Genomic DNA, 20,890 nt, shown 5'->3' with positions numbered 1-20,890 from the left:
TTTTCATCATTTCAGGGTTAATAATAAAAGTATCAGTCACGTATTAAGACCAATATTATTAACTATTCCACTAAGAATAACTACAAAGGGGTCCTGAAAAGTTCCTGGCTTTAAGGGTATCAGGAAAGGCCTGGTTGTTGGCCAAACCTTCCCAGTTCTTTTACAGAGCCTAAAAAAAACTGAAGGACAATTGCAATAAGTGTGTGAATCCGGGGAATATGTTGAATAGAATCATAGGCGTGGGAGTGGCTATGTGGTAAGTAGCTTGCTTACCAACCACATGGTTCCAGGTTCAGTCCCACTGTGTGGCACCTTGAGCAAGTGTCTTCTACTATAGCCTTGGGTCGACCAAAGCCTTGTGAGTGGATTTGGTAGACGGAAACTGAAAGAAGCCCATCGTATATATGTATATATGTATATATATGTGTGTGTATATGTTTGTGTGTCTGTGTTTGTCCCCCCAACATTGCTTGACAACCAATGTTGGTGTATTTACATCGCTGTAACTTAGCGGTTCGGCAAAAGAAACCGATAGAATAAGTACTAGGCTTACAAAGAATAAGTCCTGGGGTCGATTTGCTCGACTAAAGGTGGTGCTCCAGCATGGCCACAGTCAAATGACTGAAAGAAGTAAAAGAGAGTAATTGACTGATCCTTCCTATACTTTCTTTTACCCAAAGCCAGGAACTTTTCAGCGTCCCCTTGGAAGTGCTTTCTTTCTTCACCTGTAAAACACTGAACCAGAGAGAAACGGATCGGTTTCTCGGGCATTTTGATCTTTCCGAGTACTGATATGGCAGCCTGACATTACACTGTGACATAACCTGGCTATTTCCACTTGCAACATAGATGTCATAGTTAATTTGACTAACATCTTTATTTTTTTGTTTGTGTTTCATTTGTCAGCGTGTTTTCCTGATGAATAAATAAGCTATTAACCTAACCGAAAGATAATTGAAGAGACATTAAAAATAACATCAACATCAACGATGACAACAACAACAACAACAACAACAAGAGCAGATTGAACCAAGCTACGTTTGCAACAAGAGCGAAGCTATGAACTCAATTAAGCACTTAAATACTTAGGAAAGGGTTTAGAATAAAGAAATAAATGCAATCTAATTAAGCAATTTAAGCATTCCTCAGCTGCTAACAATTTTGAGACAGTTGTGAAGACAGCTAAAAATTTGACAATTTCATTTATTTCTCAAGAAATATATTTTGTAGTCGTTACTACATCTGTAATTCTTTCATTGTTATCAAATACTAATTAAATAAACATCAACTGACATCTCTTGCTTATCTGTGTTTTATCAAAGACATAGCATAGTTTTGTATTGATCAGTTTGTATATATGATTGTTGACCAAAATCACATCGCAGTTCTTGTTTCAAAGTTTACAGTCTGATGGAAAATAAAATCACAAACATATCATCTAATTAATCTTGATTGATATTGACAGCAAATTTACTGTGATTTCATGTCTTTAAAGAGATAATCGTTTGTCAAACGATATGTTTTGGCTTCAGTCCATTATTTAATTGTCTACTAATGACGTCATTACCTCTGTGGGAATAAAAATGAAAAAAAATTTTTTTTTCCTGATATAAAAAGCTGGACATCAACTGTTTCTGACCAAAAAGCAGTAAAATCTCATCTGGACACCTAACACAAAAATATCTATCAGTTCAAGATTTCTTAAATTCCTACTATTATGGAAGCTTTCAGTGTTCATGGCCTTGTTGGCAAAATTATCGACAGAGTTCCTCAGAAACAGCTGTCTGTAAGTGGCACATTTTTGGCAACTTATATATATTTTTTGTTTGCTATTTAGGAAAAATAATTTGAAGATTGTGGAATGCCAACTTTTATCATTCATCTATAGAAAATGATAGCATTCTTTCCTTGGCTTTTGTTCCTTTGCTTTTATCATTTTAAATCTGTATTCCACATTTTTTTTCTTTAGCTTTTTATTTGTTTTTTGCTTTGTTAAAAACTATTCATTATTAAATCATATTTTTGTTTAACATTTTAAATTTTGTCGAGCATTTTGAGTTGCAGCTATTTCATTAGCAATATTAATTATTTATTAGTTTAGAATTACTTCCAAGCACAAATGAATTTGTGGATATTTTTGCTTTAATTTTAAAAGAACAAAATCTTAGATTTTATCATATTTAGTATTAAAAAAGATAAATAAAGATCATGCATAATCATACATATATTATCAAATGCAGAAAATCTGAGGTATTCCTAAATTGGCACAAGAACAAAAACAAAAGGGAAATGGAAGATTTAATTATGTAGAACGATAGTAAACAATTTCTGATTTGCTAATTACAAACGCTTTTTGCTTTTGGGTACAATGAGAAAGTCATTCATAAAGCTAGAGTTCAACAAAGTAAAATTTATATTTTTGTCTGGCTAAATTTTCTTAATAGAAGTCGTACAAGACTCAGAGTAAATGAAGGCCATCTTTCTATCAAAAATTTGTTTTATTTGTCTATTTTAATCAAAATTCACAAGTCTTTCAGACAGAAACCAACCAAATATGAAATGAAGTTTATCAAGAATCTCTTTTACCTATTCCCCCAGTTCACATTTTCCAAATTCTTTTGGAACACCATATTTTGTTTTAGACAGAGAAAGTGTAACTAATTTATGGAGAACAAATTATGCCATTACTCTGGTGATTATATTGTCACCCAACTAATTGGTTATATCTTTTCCTATTTCAAGGAATGGCTTTACATCTAAAATAGATATCTTTATGAAAGACTCAGAGATCTAGTTTCTATTATAACTTGAGGCTTAATTTTCCTAGACAGGAGTCTCTATGTGGACACTCAACCTACAAAAAATAGCAACTAAAACACCCTCAAATTGCTGGAGAATACTTATAGAGGGAAAAAAACATGATAGAATAGTCCTATTCTCTTTTCTCATATTATTTATTTTATCAAATTTCTCCTCTAAGTATTCACTCTATTTTGTTTTTGGATTTGGTTTGCAAGATTCTTTATATGAGTTCATGTGTTGAAGCATATTCTATTGTGTCTGGGGAGAGTCATTTTCTTTTTGTGCCTTATAATATAACACACTCACCAGTAAAATTTCCACTTATTTTCTTATTTCTATTTTCCTAAAAGTTTCGTTGTATCTTGCAACCTTTTCAATAGTTTTGACTCCATAAGGGGCAGGATTGGCTGTGTGGTAAGTAGCTTGCTTACCAACCACATGGTTCTGGGTTCAGTCCCACTGCGTGGCATCTTGGGCAAGTGTCTTCTGCTATAGCCTCGGGCCGACCAATGCCTTGTGAGTGGATTTGGTAGACGGAAACTGAAAGAAGCCTGTCATATATATATATGTATGTGTGTGTGTTTGTGTGTCTGTGTTTGTCCCCCTAGCATTGCTTGACAACTGATGCTGGTGTGTTTATGTCCCCGTCACTTAGCGGTTCGGCAAAAGAAAACCCATAGAATAAGTACTGGGCTTACAAAGAATAAGTCCCAGGGTCGATTTGCTCGACTAAAGGCGGTGCTCCAGCATGGCCGCAGTCAAATGACTGAAACAAGTAAAAGAGTAAAAGAGAGTATAAGAAAAAAGGGAAAATTTTTCCGGTGAGTGTGTTACATTATAAGGCACAAAAAGAAAATGACTCTCTCCAGACACAAGAGAATATTCACTCCATCGTAGACATATAAATATTGTCCTTCTTGTCACCTCACTTTGTCTGCCTGCACTATCATTTCCGCTACAGCCCCCTGCCCCACTCTCTATATTTCTGTTGGCTCAACTGATTCACTGCCCCACCAGCAGTCTTGCAGTGCTGACAATTATTTCTCTCTCTTTCTACACACACACACTCACACACACACATATATATATTCTTTTTTTTTTTTTTACTTGTTTTAGTCATTTGACTGCAGCCATGCTGGAGCACTGCCTTAAAGGGGCTTAGTCAAAGAAATCAGCCCCAGGACTTATTCTTTGTAAGCCTAGTACTTATTCTATCAATCTCCTTTTGCAGGGACAAACACACACACACCCACGCACACACACACACACACACACACATATATATTATATATCATATATAAAAAATACAAATACATACATTTATATATATACATATCAAACTCCCTCATTCACCAAATGCTACATATCAGAGGAAGTTTCTAATTATTTATGGTGTAGCAAAGCCAATGGTGGTGCCCCAGCATGACCACAGATTTTGAACTAAAACTAGTTAAAGAGTTAGAGTTATATACACAACCCACCCACCCACACACACATATACATACATACATACACACATACATACATACATACATACATACATACATACATACATACATACATACATACATACATACATATATATATATATATATTATATTAAATTAGAGATAAAACCACTATTAGGCAAATCATACAATGAAAAACTTAAGCCAATACATAAGATTATTTAATTTATATTATTTAAATATATAACAAAATTATTAAAAAAATATAATTAATATAACACTACGATCGTTTCATGGCTGTTAATTTCTTTAAATTTTTTAGTTACAGTCATTCATCAGGTGGTTTAAATATTTAACTTGACGAGGTTTAATCAATGAATGACTGTAACTCGATCGTAGTGTTATATTAATTATATTTTTTTAATAATTTTGTTATATATTTAAATAATATAAATTAAATAATCTTATGTATTGGCTTAAGTTTTTCATTGTATGATTTGCCTAATAGTGGTTTTATCTCTAATTTAATATAATATAATGTTTTACTATAAAATTGGATTCAATCCTAAATCTGATTTTTCCCTGTAAGTTTGGATTTATTCCCTAATATTTATTATTAATTATATATATATATATATCTCCCAATCTATCAATCACCCACATGGTCTGTAATCTATTCTGATGCAACTTTTGTTATAACACTCAATTACTCTTTTTTTTGCCTCTCTCGGTACAGCCAATGTTTTTCTCCTACCACATTCCACCAACATCACAGAGGAACTAGAAAATAAAAAAGGACACTTCAAATGGTCTTTAATAAAACTGATCCTCATTGTCAACAATGAAAATGTTGTCCATTTTATCCTGTTCTGGTTTAATTATCATTGTTATTTTTTATTTTTATTTTCTTAATTACTATTAGATTCGTTATGGCAACACCGAAGTTCATCCAGGGATGAATCTCACCCCATCAATGACTAAACATCAACCACACATCAAGTTTGAAGCTGAGGCAAATTCTTATTATACCTTAATTATGAATGGTAAGTAATTAATTGTTCTGCATATCTGACAGTTCTCATGACATCTCATTGTCTTTAACAATATAAAGATGACTTTAGGGTGGCAAGCTGGCAGAATTGTTGGGACGCCGGGCAAAATGCTTAGCGGTATTTCGTCTGCCGTTATGTTCTGAGTTCAAACTCCACCGCGGTCAACTTTGCCTTTCATCCTTTCGGGGTTGATTAAATAAGTACCAGTTACGCACTGGGGTCGATATAATCGACTTAATCCCTTTGTCTCTTCTTGTTTATCCTCTCTGTGTTTAGCCCCTTGTGGGTAGTAAAGAAATAGGTATTTCGTCTGCCATTGCGGTCTGAGTTCAAACTCCGCCGAGTTCGACTTTGCCTTTCATCCTTTCAGGGTCAATTAAATAAGTACTAGTTATGCACTGGGGTCGGTGTAATCGACTTAAACCCTTTGTTTGTCCCCTCTATGTTTAGCCCCCTGTGGGCAATAAAGAAATAACTATAAAGATGACTATGTTAACGATAAACACATTCTTCTTTATATATAATCTCCTTTAATGATATAATTCATCATCATCCTCATTTAATTTCCATTTTCCTTGCTGGCATGGGTTGGGCGGTTTGATAGGAGTTGGTGATGATGGAGAGCTGCACCAGGCTCCAATTGTCAATTTTGGCATGGTTTCTATGGATGGGTTCCCTTTCTAATGCAAACCACTTCACAGAGTGTACTGGGTGCTTTATACAATGCTCCAGCATGGGTGCTTTATATGTGGCACCAGCACAGATACTTTATATGTGTCACCAGCACGAGTGCCTTTACGTGGCAATTCATAAATAAATTTAAGATATGCTAATAAACTCGATAGTGGAGGCACAATGGCCCAGTGGTTGGGGCAGTGGACTTGCGGTCAGTGGATTGCAGTTTCGATTCCCAGACCGGGCATTGTGTGTGTTTATTGAGCAAAAACACTTAAAAGCTCCATGAGGCTCTGGCAGGGGGCGGGCGACCCCTGTTGTACTCTTTTGCCCCAACTTTCTCTCCCTGTCTCTTCCTGTTTCTTGAGTAATGCTGCAATGGACTGGTGTCCCGTCCAGCTGGGGGGAACACATATGCCACAGAAACTGGGAAACTGGGTCCATGAGACTGGCTAGGCTTGAAAAGGGCGAAAGAAAAAATAAACTCAATAAATGATTCTTGCATCACCACAGGTCCTTGCATTGTAAAATTAAATGCTGACACTAATGTCATTGCATATTGCAAGTGACTGCTGATCAATATATAAATTGTCCTGGCCTTGCATGTTTTAATTAAGTATGACTCCCTAATACAATTGCTGAGTTTGCCACAGCTAATGTAACAGTGCCAGTCCACAAAGCTCATGATCCCTATACAGAGGTACACATTGGGCATGAGTTCATTGGTCTGTTTAAGTGGCCAGCTTTTTGTGCTAGTGTCTTCTGAAGTATCTTGCCTGTAACAAACCTTTGATACTATTATTAAATCTAAGCATCATTCGGGCATGGTTGCCGCCAGTGCTGCACTGGTGGCATGTAAAAAGCACCCACTACACTCTTAGAGTGGTTGGAATTAGGAAGGATATCCAGTTGTAGAAACCTTGCCAGATTAAGGCGGTTAGCTGGCAAAAACATTAGCATGCCGGGCGAAATGCTTAGCAGTATTTTTCGGCTGCCGCTATGTTCTGAGTTTAAATTCCACCGAGGTCGACTTTGCCTTTCATCCTTTTGGATAATCGGCTTAGTCTGTTTGTCTGTCCTTGTTTGTCCCCTCTGTGTGTAGCCCCTTGTGGACAGTAAAGAAATAAGAAACATTGCTAGATCAGATTGGAGCCTGGTGCAGCTCCTGGCTTGCCAGTCTTCATTCAAATCCTGCAACCCATGCCAGCATGGAAAGCAGATGTTGAACAATAATGATGATGATGATGATGATGACGATTTGAGATTTCAGCTGTATAAATGTATTTTGTACCAGTGACACATTCTTTTGCATAAATAGTGAACATGTTATCCTTAACACTATCCTAGTGGCATAAATTACAAATTAGGATTGTTGTTTGTTGGAACTCAATCTTATTCCTTTAACCATTTATAGCATTAAGATTATTCCATCGAATCCAACATTTATTTCTTCACTTTGTTTTGAAATAATCGTGCATTACCTCATAGCTTTGAGATTTTTGATGATGTGATTGTTTATTTGTAGAATGACATTATCGGGTAAGTGTGAGAGGTATGATCTGGCCAGTTTTAATGTAAAACAGTAGAACATTTGAATTAGATATGGTCCATTTAAATGCTAAAGAGCTAAGACAGCTTTTCCTGGAGATTCACAATATTGTAATACGTTCTTTGCCAGTGGCACATAAAAGCACCATTCGAGTGTGATCGTTACCAGCATCGCCTTACTGGCACTTGAGCCCTGTGCTAGTAGGATGCTAAGAGCACCATCCGAACGTGATCGTTACCAGAGTGGCTAACTGGCCTCCGTGCAGGTGGCACGTAAAAGGCACCATTCGAGCGTGATTGTTACCAGCATCACCTTACTGGCCCCTGTGCCGGTGGCACGTAAAAGCACCCACTACACTCTCAGAGTGGTTGACGTTATAGGAAGGGCATCAAGCTGTAGAAACTCTGCCAGATCAAGATTGAAGCCTGGTGCAGCCATCTGGTTCACCATCCCTCAGTCAAATCGTCCAACCCATGCTAGCATGGAAAGCAGACATTAAACGATGATGATGATGATTCTTTCACCTTGATATCTTTAAAACCAAATCATTATCATTTCTACCTGAAAATTCAATGCAACTAAACAAACAGAAAAAAAAAATATTAAACCAAAATTTTAAGCATTTATAGTGATAGGAATGACTGAATAACTAAAGTCAGCTTGCCAAATATCTGATCTGTTAGTTTATACAATGTTATATTATTGATATGAACAGATATTTATCGAGATAATTCTTCTACCATATTTCTATGATTATGTTTTTATATTTCAGCTAATTAAAGCATCATTCATTAAGGTTGCATAAATATCATGTTCAAAGAATCAAAGAATACATTTAATGTTCAAAGATTGCACAAATATGTAATTTATCAACAGAGTCTTGTGTGTGTGTGTGTGTGTGTGTGTGTGGTGTGTGTGTGTGTGTTGTGTGTGTGTGTGTGTGTGTGTGTGTGTGTGTGTGTGTGCGTGTGTGTGTGTGTGTGTGTGTGTGTGTGTGTATGTGTGTGTGTGTAGCATGTATACAAATACCATGCATATATGAATAATTTGAAGATTGCAATAAATATCCTAAGATTCCATACATATCATGTTCAAAGAATATATTTAAATATCAGAACCAATCTTTAAAATTTCAAACTATTCTATTCTGTTCCAAATATGGTGGTTTATTTATTTATTGCAGAAACATACGAAAAATGTTTATTGTGTGTTTATAAAGCCTCGCATCCAAATGAAGTTGAGAGAATGATGTTTGTGCTTTCAAGTAAAGCGACTTCAAACAGAAATTCTTCTGATTCTGCATTGACACCAGGGCACAGGGTTGGTTTATTAGGGTCTTATCTTTACCCCTCTAGTGTCTTGTTAAAGATATTTATCATCTTACAAGTTGAGGAGTTAGAACAAAGCCCAAAGAGCTGGATTAGATATTTATGATATCTCATAACTATATATATACTAGCAGCTAAGCCCGGTTTCACCCGGTCTGTTTGGATGATGTGGCTATGATCGTTTTCGGTTACGCATAATCTATAACAGCGTTTCTCAACCTTATCATTTCGGGTCCCCTGTTTCGATTGGATCCTCCAGCTGTATGAAAATTTCCTGACCCCCACCCCATCAGAAAACAGCTTCTAAGCAACTGGTTGTTTTAATGGCAGAAGAAAGAGGGGAATTCCATTAGAAAAAGTTTTAATCGATTTTCTTGATAAGTATGGGGGTTAGCAAAAAAATACAAACTGCATTTCAATCTATGCACCCGTCTCCACGTGTGTGCCATTTTTCATGCAAATCCACCCAGCCATTTGGCTGTGAACCTCAAGACAAGAAAGAATACAATGATCGCCCATGTCCAATTTATATTATAGATGATTCTAAACGCATATTTACCTGTGCTCATAATTACAACCAAGTTTCGAATATATTATAGAATTGAAATATTTCGAGATCAGTGACGAAAAGTTACTGGAAAAACGATATAAGTATTTGCATTGGGACCCCTTTCATCAAAAACCGGTGATTGTCGTACGCTGATGACAGGTCAATACCTAGAAACTGCAGTCTGTGCATATCACTTAGGTTGACGAGGGAAGGATGACCTCCCTTTGCAAATACCTTAGGGCACAGAAAGTGTGCCTAAAGCCAGCTGGAGACGATGTTCTCCTGGGGCTACAAGCTACAGTAACACCCACCCTTAGTGGTTAGCCATGTTGAGATGGCAAGTATACCTCACATTGTCATGCAGTTACTGTTTATACCTCGTTCAGAGATTTATTATTGAAATATTTTGTTTATTGGGAAATATATTACTGTGAATCATGCGAAATTATTTCTTTTATTTACAAAAAGAAGAGAAAGAAAAATATTAAAAGTATGAATGATAAAATTATTGAAAAAACACCCATAAATACTTAACCTAGGAAACAAAGAGAAAGTAAAAAGGGAGAGGATTAGGCAGCAGAAGATAGGGGTGGGGTCAGTAACAGGTACAGAGAATGACCAGTGACACCTGCTGCAGCAAGCACCCCATCTCTCAGGGTTCGTTTCTCAGACAGGTCACAGAAATGTTTTGTAATCCCAGCAGACAAAATGGTGCTTGCATTACTCCAAAAAATGGCAAGAGAGGTGAACTGAAAGTGACATTCCAGCTCATACAGCTCGTCCGTCTGTGCAGGTAGCAATCTCTGACCCAATTCAACTGAATAAGGGAGTGGTTCAAGGGTCCAGGCCTCTGGTTACTTCCACCACTGTAGGGTTAACCCTTTAGCATTTAAACAGGCCATATCCGGCCAAAAGTATTCTGCCTGTTTTATGTTCAAACTGGTCAGATCTGGTCTCTCACACCAACCCTACAATATCGTTTTAAAAAATTAACAGCTACCTCATCAAAATCTCATAGCTACAAAATAATGTACGATTAGTTCAAAACAATGTGGATGAAAAGGCATTAATTTTGGCAGAATAATGCGAACTCTAAAGGGTTAAATGAGAAATCTATTGTGGAGTAGCTAGCATCTAGTTACCTTGTGCTCCTCAACCTTTCAAACAACAAAACCAAGGTCTTCTGTTGATTTCATTTGATTGATGCATGAGAAAATATCACAGCAGGTCACATGATGTTACTATGTGTCTTAACATGTGGAGGCGCAATGGCCTAGTGGTTAGGGCAGTGGACTCGCAGTCGTAGGATTGCAGTTTCGATTCCCAGACCGTGTGTTGTGAGTGTTTATTGAGCGAAAACACCTAAAAGCTCCATGAGGCTCCAGCAGGGGCTGGTAGCGATCCCTGCTGTACTCTTTTGCCACACCTAAAAAAAAAGGCGGCGAACTGGCAGAAACTTTAGCACGCCGGGCGAAATGCTTAGCAGTATTTCGTCTGCTGCTACGAGCTGAGTTCAAATTCCGCCGAGGTCGACTTTGCCTTTCATCCTTTCGGGGTCGATTAAATAAGTACCAGTTATGCACTGGGGTTGGTGTAATCGACTTAATCCCTTTGTCTGTCCCTTCTATGTTTAGCTCTTTGTGGGCAATAAAGAAATATATGTGTCTTAACATTTTGGATTAGATAAAATAAGTAATTACAATTAAGAATTTGTAGAAGATACCTGCAACTTGGGCAATTGTCCAGGGCATCATATACCAGGGAAATAATGTTTCATGTTTGGGATCTTTTAAATACAAAAGGAAATTAAAAGCAAAATATGAAAAATTTCTTGAGTGGAATGAAGCTTATTTTAAAATGTTGCCTAGGTGATATTAACGGATATGACCTCTTCCCTGAACTAGATATTGCAGAAGAATTATTTCCTGGAGACGTTAAGCTTCTGACAGAAGCTGTTAGATTCATCAACAATATTAAGATACAGGATGTCATGTCAAATCTATGGGTTGCATTAAAAACAATGTTTATAATAATTTTTAACTGTGGCCATGAGAGAGAAAAGCTTTAGTTAGCTAAAGCTTATAAAAGACACGTTTACGGTCGACCATGGGACCGAATAAATTCTATGGCAATTTCCTCACTTGAAAATAATGTTGCAAAAATGATAAATTTAGAAAGTGCTATGAAAACCAAGTAAGGGAGTTTAAATTAGAATAATGTATATTTTCCAGCATCTGTTTTCTAATTCATATTCTTTGGGGTATTAAAAGAAAATCTGTCACATCTACAGAAGGTCAAAGGTTCCACTGAGACTTACTCTCAACCCTCAATCAGTATTTGTAACAAAAATGTATTGAGATCATGTGTTGGAGCACCACCTTGAAAATCCATATTTACATTCTGAGATCAAATTCCTCTGACTTAGCCTTTCATTCTTTCAGGGTCGATAAAATAAGTACCAGTTGAATACTGGGGTCAATGCAATCAACTTACCCCTTCCTCCGATCTTGATGACCATGTGCCAAAATTTGAAGCCAGTATCAATGAGGAGATCTGAAGATCTGATGCTGTCTTTCAGCTATTTTTTTTTTTAATAATCATCATCATCATCCAGCATTTTAAATCCAGGTTTTGTCCCCGTTAACAGGGGTGGCCGGATCTACCTCAATGCCATAGTAACCGAGGAATGCAGGTGCAGCCCATCCCAACCTTTGGGCTGGCTGGTGCCCATTCTCCTTTGTTATCATGAGGCTTTTTTGGAGCTGGATTTTCTATGGGGAGCATTCCCTTACTTACCCCCAACCTCAGTTTCTAGAGACGAGTGGTCTCAAGACCAAGGCCTTTACCATGATTTTTTTAGAAATGTAGTGGAAAACTAGCTCAGGAAGGCAGGGACACCACTCCCTGAGACCCATTTCAGAGCCCCCTACCTAAATGAATTTTAATAAATACTTTATTCCTACCTTTGCAGCAGTTTTCTCTCTTTTGATGATTTTTCAAAACTTTTGTGGAAAAGCCTCTGAAATTCAGTTTTCCCAAGATGCCATTAACTCTAGTTCCAGCTTCTTAATATTGGCTTCAAATCTTAGCATAAGACCAGCAATTTTAGGAGAGGGATTAATCGATTATATCAACCCTAGTACTTAACTGGTTCTTAATTTATCAACCTTAAAAGTTGGAAAGGCAAAGTCAACCATAACAGACTTCAAACTCAGAATGTGAAATGCTAAACAAATGCCATTATGCATTTTATCCAGCATGCTAGCAAGTCTTCCACCACAACGCCTTCCTTACTTCCTTATATAAACCCAATATACAATTATTGTTATCATCTTAAAAAGCACATGAGGTGGTGAGCTGGCAGAATTGTTAGCACGCCGGGCGAAATGCTTAGCGGTATTTCGTCTGCCACTACTTTCTGTGTTCAAATTCCGCTGAAGTCAACTTTGCCTTTCTCCTTTCGGGGTCGATTAAATAAGTACCAGTTACGCACTGGGGTTGATATAATCGACTTAATCCGTTTGTCCCCTCTGTGTTTAGCCCCTTGTGGGTAGTAAAGAAATAGGTATTTCGTCTGCCATTATGTTCTGAGTTCAAATTCCGCTGAAGTCCATTTTGCCTTTCCCCTTTCAGGGTCGATTAAATAAGTACCAGTTACGCACTGGGGTCGATATAATCGACTTAATCCGTTTTTCCATCCTAGTTTGACCTCTCTGTGTTTAGCCCCTTGTGGGTAGTAAAGAAATAGGTATTTTGTCTGTAGCTACATTCTGAGTTCAAATTCTGCTGAGGTCGACTTTGCCTTTCATCCTTCCTGGGTTGATAAAATAAGTACCAGTTACGCACTGAGGTCAATGTAATTGACTATCCCTCTTCCCCAAATTTCAGGCCTTGTGCCTATAGTAGAAAGGGTTTTAAAAAGCACATACATGTGTTCTTTTTTTTTTTTTACCTTTTTCTCATTGGACTAACTTTTGTTAAATTTACTTAATATTTCTCTAAATATTTCCTTATTGTTTCTTTCCTTAAAAGATGCTGATTTTCCAAGTCATTCCGACCAGAAAATGAGTGAATTCCAGCATTGGTTAATAGTTAACATCCCAGGAAGTGATCTGAGCAGAGGTGATGTGTTGACTGAATATGTTGGCCCCTTACCAAACAAGGGCTCTGGTAAATATATTTATGCTTTAAACCTTTTCCTACCATATTCCTTCCTGTTAAAATATACTGCTTTAATTTCCGTCGTTTCTGAAAATACTGAAAAATTTATTAAAGTAATTTTGTTGTTATTAAGCTGGTGTTTGCAACATTAATTAACACGAAATTTTAATGAAAGCTTTTAATTTGAATTAGTTTAAATCACTTTAATCTTTTCAATACCAACTCACCTCTGGTTCTGTAGTAAAATGTCTTGTTTTCATAAGTTCTGAATTAAAATCTTCCAGTAAACCTTAGTCACAATTTATGTTCCTGACACTAGCTTAATGGTAACTAAGTTATTTTACTAAATTCTTTGTTATATTTAAAGTAATTGAAAGAAACACAGAGCATCTCAACAGAAATATGGTAACAAAAGGTTTAACAAATGATTAATCTAACCTTTTTAATACCAACCTGCCTGATACTGCCTCTGGCTCTTTAGTACAAATGTCTTGTTTTCAAACGTCTTGAATTAAAATCTTTCACCAAACCTTATTCACAATTTATGTTCCTAAAACTAGCTTAATGATAACTAGGTTATTTTACTAAATTCTTTGTTATATTTAAAACTAACTGGAAGAAACACAGAGTATCTTAACAGAAATACAGTAACAAAAGGGTTAAATCAGAACCATGTCGTGGGAAGTAAGTTTCTTACCACATAGCTTGTTTGTGTGTGTGTGTGTGTTATGCAGGACATATTCTTTTCTGAATAGCAAACATAATAACATGATTTTCTTCCCCCTTTTTTTTCCAGAATATGTGAATTCTATGACTCTTTTTTTCCCTCATGATTTCTTAATTTCAAATTCAAATTTCTAATCCCATCAAATATGAAGAAATCATTATCTACTCTGTACTATGTGCCTGCTAAGGGACGCCACAATATTGCAATATCTTTCCCATTATTCATGAGTTTTAAAACTGTTTCTATATTCTAACAATATACAAAGTTACTCTCTCTTTTCTCTTTTCTCTTTTCTCTTTTACTTGTTTCAGTCATTTAACTGTGGCCATACTGGAGCACCACCTCTAGTCGAGCAAAGGACTTATTCTTTCTAAGCCTAGTACTTATTCTATCAGTCTCTTTTGCCAAACTGCTAAGTTACGGGAATGTAAACACACCACCATCGGTTGTCAAGCAATGTTGGGGGGGACAAACACAAACACATAAATACACACACACATACATATATATATATATATATATATATTATATATATATATATAATATATATATATATTATATATACATACATATATACATATGCATATATATGACAGGCTTCTTTCAGTTTCCGTTTACCAAATCCACTCACAAGGCTTTGGTCGGCCCAAGGCTATAGTAGAAGACACTTGCCCAAGGTGTCACGCAGTGGGAATGAACCCGGAACCATGTGGTTGGTAAGCAAGCTACTTACCACACAGCCACTCATTTATTTCTACACTTTTACTTGAAAACTTAATTCTTCTTTGAAATATTGAACTTTAATCACTCAGATATTCATATCACAGCTGCTTATCTTTAGTGATTTTGGTTTAACTTTTAAATGACAATTCACTTCTCTAATACTTAGTAAAATTTATATACTAAGATTAAAATATATTACTAATGTTATATTAAATACTTGTAACAATTTATAATTTCAATGTCTACTTCAAATCTAGACTTCAATGACGAATGTTTTTTATACGTAACATAATTGAAATTGTTAGACATACTTAATGTACGATTATGAAATTCTCTAGTTTATAGTATTTCGGGAAATCTTTCAACTGTTTGTCTAAGATGGCGGACGAAGTGAGCTAAGTCAAAGAAATAATCATAATAATCAATGATTATTGTAAAATTCCAATTTTGTGTAGAATTTGTTTGATAAATTTTATTTTGGCCCTCTTTGTTATAAGCTTTTATCTTTAGGCACAGGAGTGGCTGTGTGGTAAGTAGCTTGCTTACCAACCACATGGTTCCGGGTTCAGTCCCACTGTGCGTGTGGCACTTTGGGCAAGTGTCTTCTACTATAGCCTGGGGCCGACCAAAGCCTTGAGTGGATTTGGTAGATGGAAACTGAAGGAAGCCCGTCGTATATATGTATATATATATTTGTATGTGTGTGCATGTGTTTGTGTGTCTGTGTTTGTCCCACCAACATCGCTTGACAACTAATGCTGGTGTGTTTACATCCTCATAACTTAGCGGTTCGGCAAAAGAGACTGATAGAATAAGTACTAGGCTTACAAAGAATAAGTCCTGGGGTTGATTTGCTCGACTAAAGGCAGTGCTCCAGCATGGCCACAGTTAGACGACTGAAACAAGTAAAAGAGTAAAAGAGCACAGCTGGATTGGTATTTTAGATACATATTTAATGGAAGACTGATAAATTTTTTTATGCTTTTTCCTTACAGTCTAAATATAAAAGTAGTTTTTTTTGTCTTTTTTTTAATTAGTAAACTGAAATATAATACCAAAGCCTGGGCCAACCAAAGCCTTGTGAATGGATTTGGTAGACGGAAACTGAAAGAAACCTGTCGTAGATGTGTGTGTGTGTGTATCTATGTATGTGTATCTGTGTTTGTCCCCCCCTCCACTGCTTGACAACCAGTGTTGGTGTGTTTATGTCCCTGTAACTTAGCAGTATGGCAAAAGAGATTGCTAGAATAAGTACCAGGTTTGAAAAAACAAGTAGTGGGGTTGATACATTCAACTACTAATTCTTCAAGGCGGTGTCCCAGCATGGCCGCAATCTAATTACTAAAACAAGTAAAAGATAATAGTAATGTCTAATGCACTTAATGAGTGCTATGAAAGAGTCTTGTTTATATGATTGACACAAAGTAACTTACCTTTAACTCTTTAATTTGCTAATTGTTAATGATTATTTGTTTACCTTCACTTTGGTTTAGAGCAGTTTGTTTTGATGAAGACAGATAAAACGCCACAAAGCTTTTGTCTAGCATGCTAACTGTTCTACCAGCTTGCTGCATTTTTTTAAATAATACAAATAGTCCTTGCATCCCTTTCACTATAATATTTTCTTTTTATATAAATGCTGGTATTATTATCACTACGACAAATTAAAACCAAAAGTGTGAAACATTATACTGAAGATTTTTATGCTTCTAAAACATATACATTTAGTCCCACTTAGTAATGGAATTCAGTAATTATGAAATTATTTGCAATTCTTTCCCCCCAGTCTCCGTTCTATGTTGTAAGTAAATCTGAAATGTCACGGAAGTTCCCCAGTCCCCCCTTTAATGAAATGTCTCTGCTATGGTTCACTAGTCTAACTTTCATAATGGTTCTTCGGTTTTTACCATATTCCTGCCTGGAGGCAATGTTATATAGCTATGTTTCAGACAACTTAGATTCTGTTATGTTAAATATCATTTAAACAATAATATCTGAAAATGATGGGATTAAGAAAAACACTAAAATCACACAAATCTTGCTTAACCTGACAGATTAAAATGTCATCTGTATTTGTCTAAGTAAAGAGCAGCAGATTGTAGGATAAGTAAGGGTCAGACAAAATGACGAGCAGTCTTCAACCCTTTATATTTTCAGCTCAGAACACTGTAGGGTTCAGCTCCATCTCTTTTACATCCTTTTAAATTCAATCTAATAACTATTAGTCAACGTAATAAACTAATCCATTTCTACACAAGTACAAATAAATCATACAGAGCATAAGTTTGTCTACATCATGTCATACATATTGTAGTATTTGCTTATGTGTCATTACTCTTTTACTCTTTAACTCTTTTACTTGTTTCAGTCATTTGACTGTGGCCATGCTGGTGCACCCCCTTTAGTCGAGAAAATCGACCCAGGACTTATTCTTTGTAAGCCTGGTACTTATTCTATCGGCCTCTTTTGCCGAACTGCTAAGTTACGGGGACGTAAACACACCACCATCGGTTGTCAAGCAATGTTGGAGGGACAAACACTGACACACAAACACACACACACACACACACACACACCACACACACACACACACACATATACACATACATATATACGACGGGCTTTTTTCAGTTTCTGTCTACCAAATCCACTCACAAGGCTTTGGTCGGCCTGAGGCTATAGTAGAAGACACTTGCCCAAGGTACCACACAGCAGGACTGAACCCAGAACCATGTGGTTGGTAAGCAAGCTACTTACCACACAGCCACTCCTGCGCCTATTATTCAGTTTTATTTCAAGATTTCTTGCCAACAGAGAAAGAGCCGGTTTCTAACCTAGATCCAAAGCGTCTTCATTGGAATTTCAACAACATCAACACAGTATTTTTCTATATATGTATATATATGAATACAGTGTATACTTAAACACATAAGAAATGACCATCATAGGACACCTAACATGCTAGAAGGAGTAGTCAAAATCCAAACCACTATTAGGGGTAATTTCAAAAGGAATGAAAAATAAAAATATTTACCATCTTTCTCCTGGACCATGGTTTATTTGCTAATTAGAGTTCGAAACCATGGTCCAGGAGAAAGATGGTAGATGTTTTTATTCTTCATTTCCTTCAAAATTACCCCTAATAGTGGTTTGGATTTTGACTACTCCTTCTAGCATGTTAAGTGTCCTATTATGGTCATCTCATGTGTTTAAATGTACACTGTATTTATATACATACATATATAGTCTATTGACTAGTTTTCTACATGCTAGGCCACTGGTAGTAAAAATTTCTAAAATTTTTCCTCCTCTGATATTTATTATGTACGTATATGTGCAGATTTGTACAAGGTCTGATCAATAAGTATCCGGATTGTTGCCATAGTATCGAAGCTAAAGCATACAGAGTGAAGCTGCTTGGCACAGATTGACCTTGAACCTTGCTGTGCATGTGGACTAAGTTTTAATGTTCTAGCTTACTTCTGCTGTTTACAGCAGTGCTTGGAAGGAAGGTGTGTAGTGTGTGATCGTCACATTTACCATGACAGAGAAAGTTGTCATGGCAATACCTGCTCAGAGGCCTACACAAAGTTGCAGAAAGTGTATGGAGAGGAATGTCTGGTCTGGTAACGATTCTTATTTCTTTATTGCCCACAAGGGGCTAAACATAGAGGGGACAAACAAGGACAGACAAAGGGATTAAGTCGATTAGATCGACCCTAGTGCGTAACTGGTACTTAATTTATCGACCCCCGAAAGGATGAAAGGCAAAGTCGACCTCGGCAGAATTTGAACTCAGACCGTAGCGGCAGACGAAATACGGCTACGCATTTCGCCCGGCGTGCTAACGATTCTGCCAGCTCACCGATTCTGCCAAAGATTGAACCACGTCTACTACTGTTTGCCCACATAGGCCAAGATTAAATTAAAATAATATCAATCATTGAGTTAATGCTTTATTCTCTTCACCATGTAAGTGTTTTTTTCATATTATAGTTTTTACATCTCTTTTACATCTGCTAGCATGAGTTTGATGAGTATGTTAACAAGGCATTGTTTTACAGCCAGATTCCCCTCCTATCACTGACCCTTACTGGTTTTCCAAGCGAGGCATCTCTTATTCCATATGATTTTGAAGACATGGAATGAGTGTTTCCAATCTTTCATGTAAACATGTCTGGTCATGGTGAAATATTACCTTATTTGGAAACAGGTGTGGGTTGGTGACAGGGAGAACATACAGCTTTGAAAATCTTTTTACATTACATTATTTTGAAATATTTTTTTATTCAATTTTCAATTTAGGTTATCACCGATATGTGTTTATGTTATACAAGCAGTCGAAAGGAAAAATGGAATTTAGAGGAGAAAGAAGAATTAATAATCGCACCTCAGACGGTCGTAAAGCTTACAACTTGATGGATTTTGCAAGAAAACACTCTCTGGTTGAACCTGTTTATGGTAATTTCTTCCAATCAGAATGGGATGAATCTGTTCCAAAGGTTTATGAGCAAATGAAGATGTAAGAAAAGTACTAAAATGAACGTTGGATTTCCCAAATATAAATTTTATAAACTCTTCCAGATAAATTATATCTCTTAAAGCTGTAACCTTTTGCACAAGGAAATCACAACAGTTTGTCAAATATAAGTTTGTCAAGATGAAATATATTTTCATTTCTTCTCTTGCACAATAAAAAGGTTTCCCTTGTTTTACTCTGTGTTATCATTCTTTGCTTTATTATTGTCATTATTAACTGTAATATATTCTTTTCTGCTCTAGGCACAATTCCTGAAATTTTGGGGGGCTGGGGGGCAGTCGATTAAGTACCAGTATGCAACTGGTACTTAATTTATTGACCCCCGGAAGGATGAAAGGCAAAGTTGACCTCGGTGGAATCTCAACTCAGAACGTAAAGACATACGAAATACCACTAAGTATTTGAACCAGCCTGCTAACCTTTCTGCCAACTCGCCAACTTGTGCCTGAATAGTCTTTTCTACTCTAGGTACAAGGCCCACAATTTTTTTTTGGTGGGTGGGGCAGTCGATTAGATCGACCCCAGTATGCAACTAATACTTAATTTATTGACCCCAAAAGGATGAAAAGCAAAGTCGACCTTGGTGGAATTTGAAATCAGAATGCAAAGACTGATGAAATACCACTTAGCGTTTTGCCCAGCGTGCTAACATTTCTGCCAGCTCACCGCCTTTTTAATTGTAATATATTCTTTTCTACTGTAGGCACAGGCCTGAAATTTTGGGAGAGGAGGCCAGTCGATTAGATTGACCCCAGTGCGCAACTGGTACTTAATTTATCGACTCTGAAAGGATAAAAGGCAAAAATTAACCTTGGTGGAATTTGAACTCAGAACATTAAGACAGGTGAAATACTGCTAAGCATTTCATCCGGTGTGCTAACATTTCTGCCAGCTCGCCACCTTTTTGATTGTAATTAATTTTAATTGTATTAAGGCAGTGAGCTGGCCGAATTATTAGCATGTTGGGCAAAATGCTTGATGGCATTTCGTTTGTCTTTACATTTCGAGTTCAAATTCTGCTAAGGTTGGCTTTGCCTTTCATCCTTTCAGGGTCAATAAATTAAGTACCAGTTGAGCACTGGGTTGATGTAATTGACTTACTCCTCCCCCAAAATTGCGGGCCTTGTGTCAAAATTTGAAACCATTATTAATTGTAATATATGAGACAGTAAGCTGGCAGAACCATTAGTATGTTGGAGAAAATATTTAGTGGCATGTTGTCCATCTTTATGTTCTGGGTTCTAATTCTGCCGAGGTTAACTTTGCCTTTCATCCTTTCGGGGTCAATAAAATAAATACCAGTTGAGTGTTGGGATTGACGTAACCGACACAAAG

The 20,890-nt window shown here is 36.5% G+C and overlaps 1 protein-coding gene across 1 annotated transcript; it reads left to right on the top strand.

The window, feature by feature from the left end:
- Positions 1-1,631: 1,631 nt before the first annotated feature.
- Positions 1,632-19,731, top strand: LOC115232680 (protein D2-like). The gene is made up of 4 exons (XM_029802699.2): positions 1,632-1,786; positions 5,173-5,293; positions 13,437-13,574; positions 19,321-19,731. Exons 1-4 carry the CDS (start codon positions 1,718-1,720, stop codon positions 19,539-19,541), a joined length of 549 nt encoding a protein of 182 aa, XP_029658559.2. The 5' UTR covers positions 1,632-1,717; the 3' UTR covers positions 19,542-19,731.
- Positions 19,732-20,890: the final 1,159 nt, after the last annotated feature.

Source organism: Octopus sinensis, linkage group LG2 (assembly GCF_006345805.1).
Source record: "Octopus sinensis linkage group LG2, ASM634580v1, whole genome shotgun sequence".
Taxonomy (NCBI): Eukaryota; Metazoa; Mollusca; class Cephalopoda; order Octopoda; family Octopodidae; genus Octopus; species Octopus sinensis.
Note: the sequence above shows the minus strand (reverse complement) of the source record. Positions and strands in the feature narration are given on the sequence as shown.

Excerpts from the sequence above, each read along its gene's own strand:
- LOC115232680 (XM_029802699.2), top strand. The coding sequence starts at position 1,718 with ATGGAAGCTTTCAGTGTTCATGGCCTTGTTGGCAAAATTATCGACAGA. Across the intron at positions 5,294-13,436 it reads TTATACCTTAATTATGAATG|ATGCTGATTTTCCAAGTCAT; the intron begins GTAAGTAATTAA and ends TTTCCTTAAAAG. Across the intron at positions 13,575-19,320 it reads CTTACCAAACAAGGGCTCTG|GTTATCACCGATATGTGTTT; the intron begins GTAAATATATTT and ends TTTTCAATTTAG.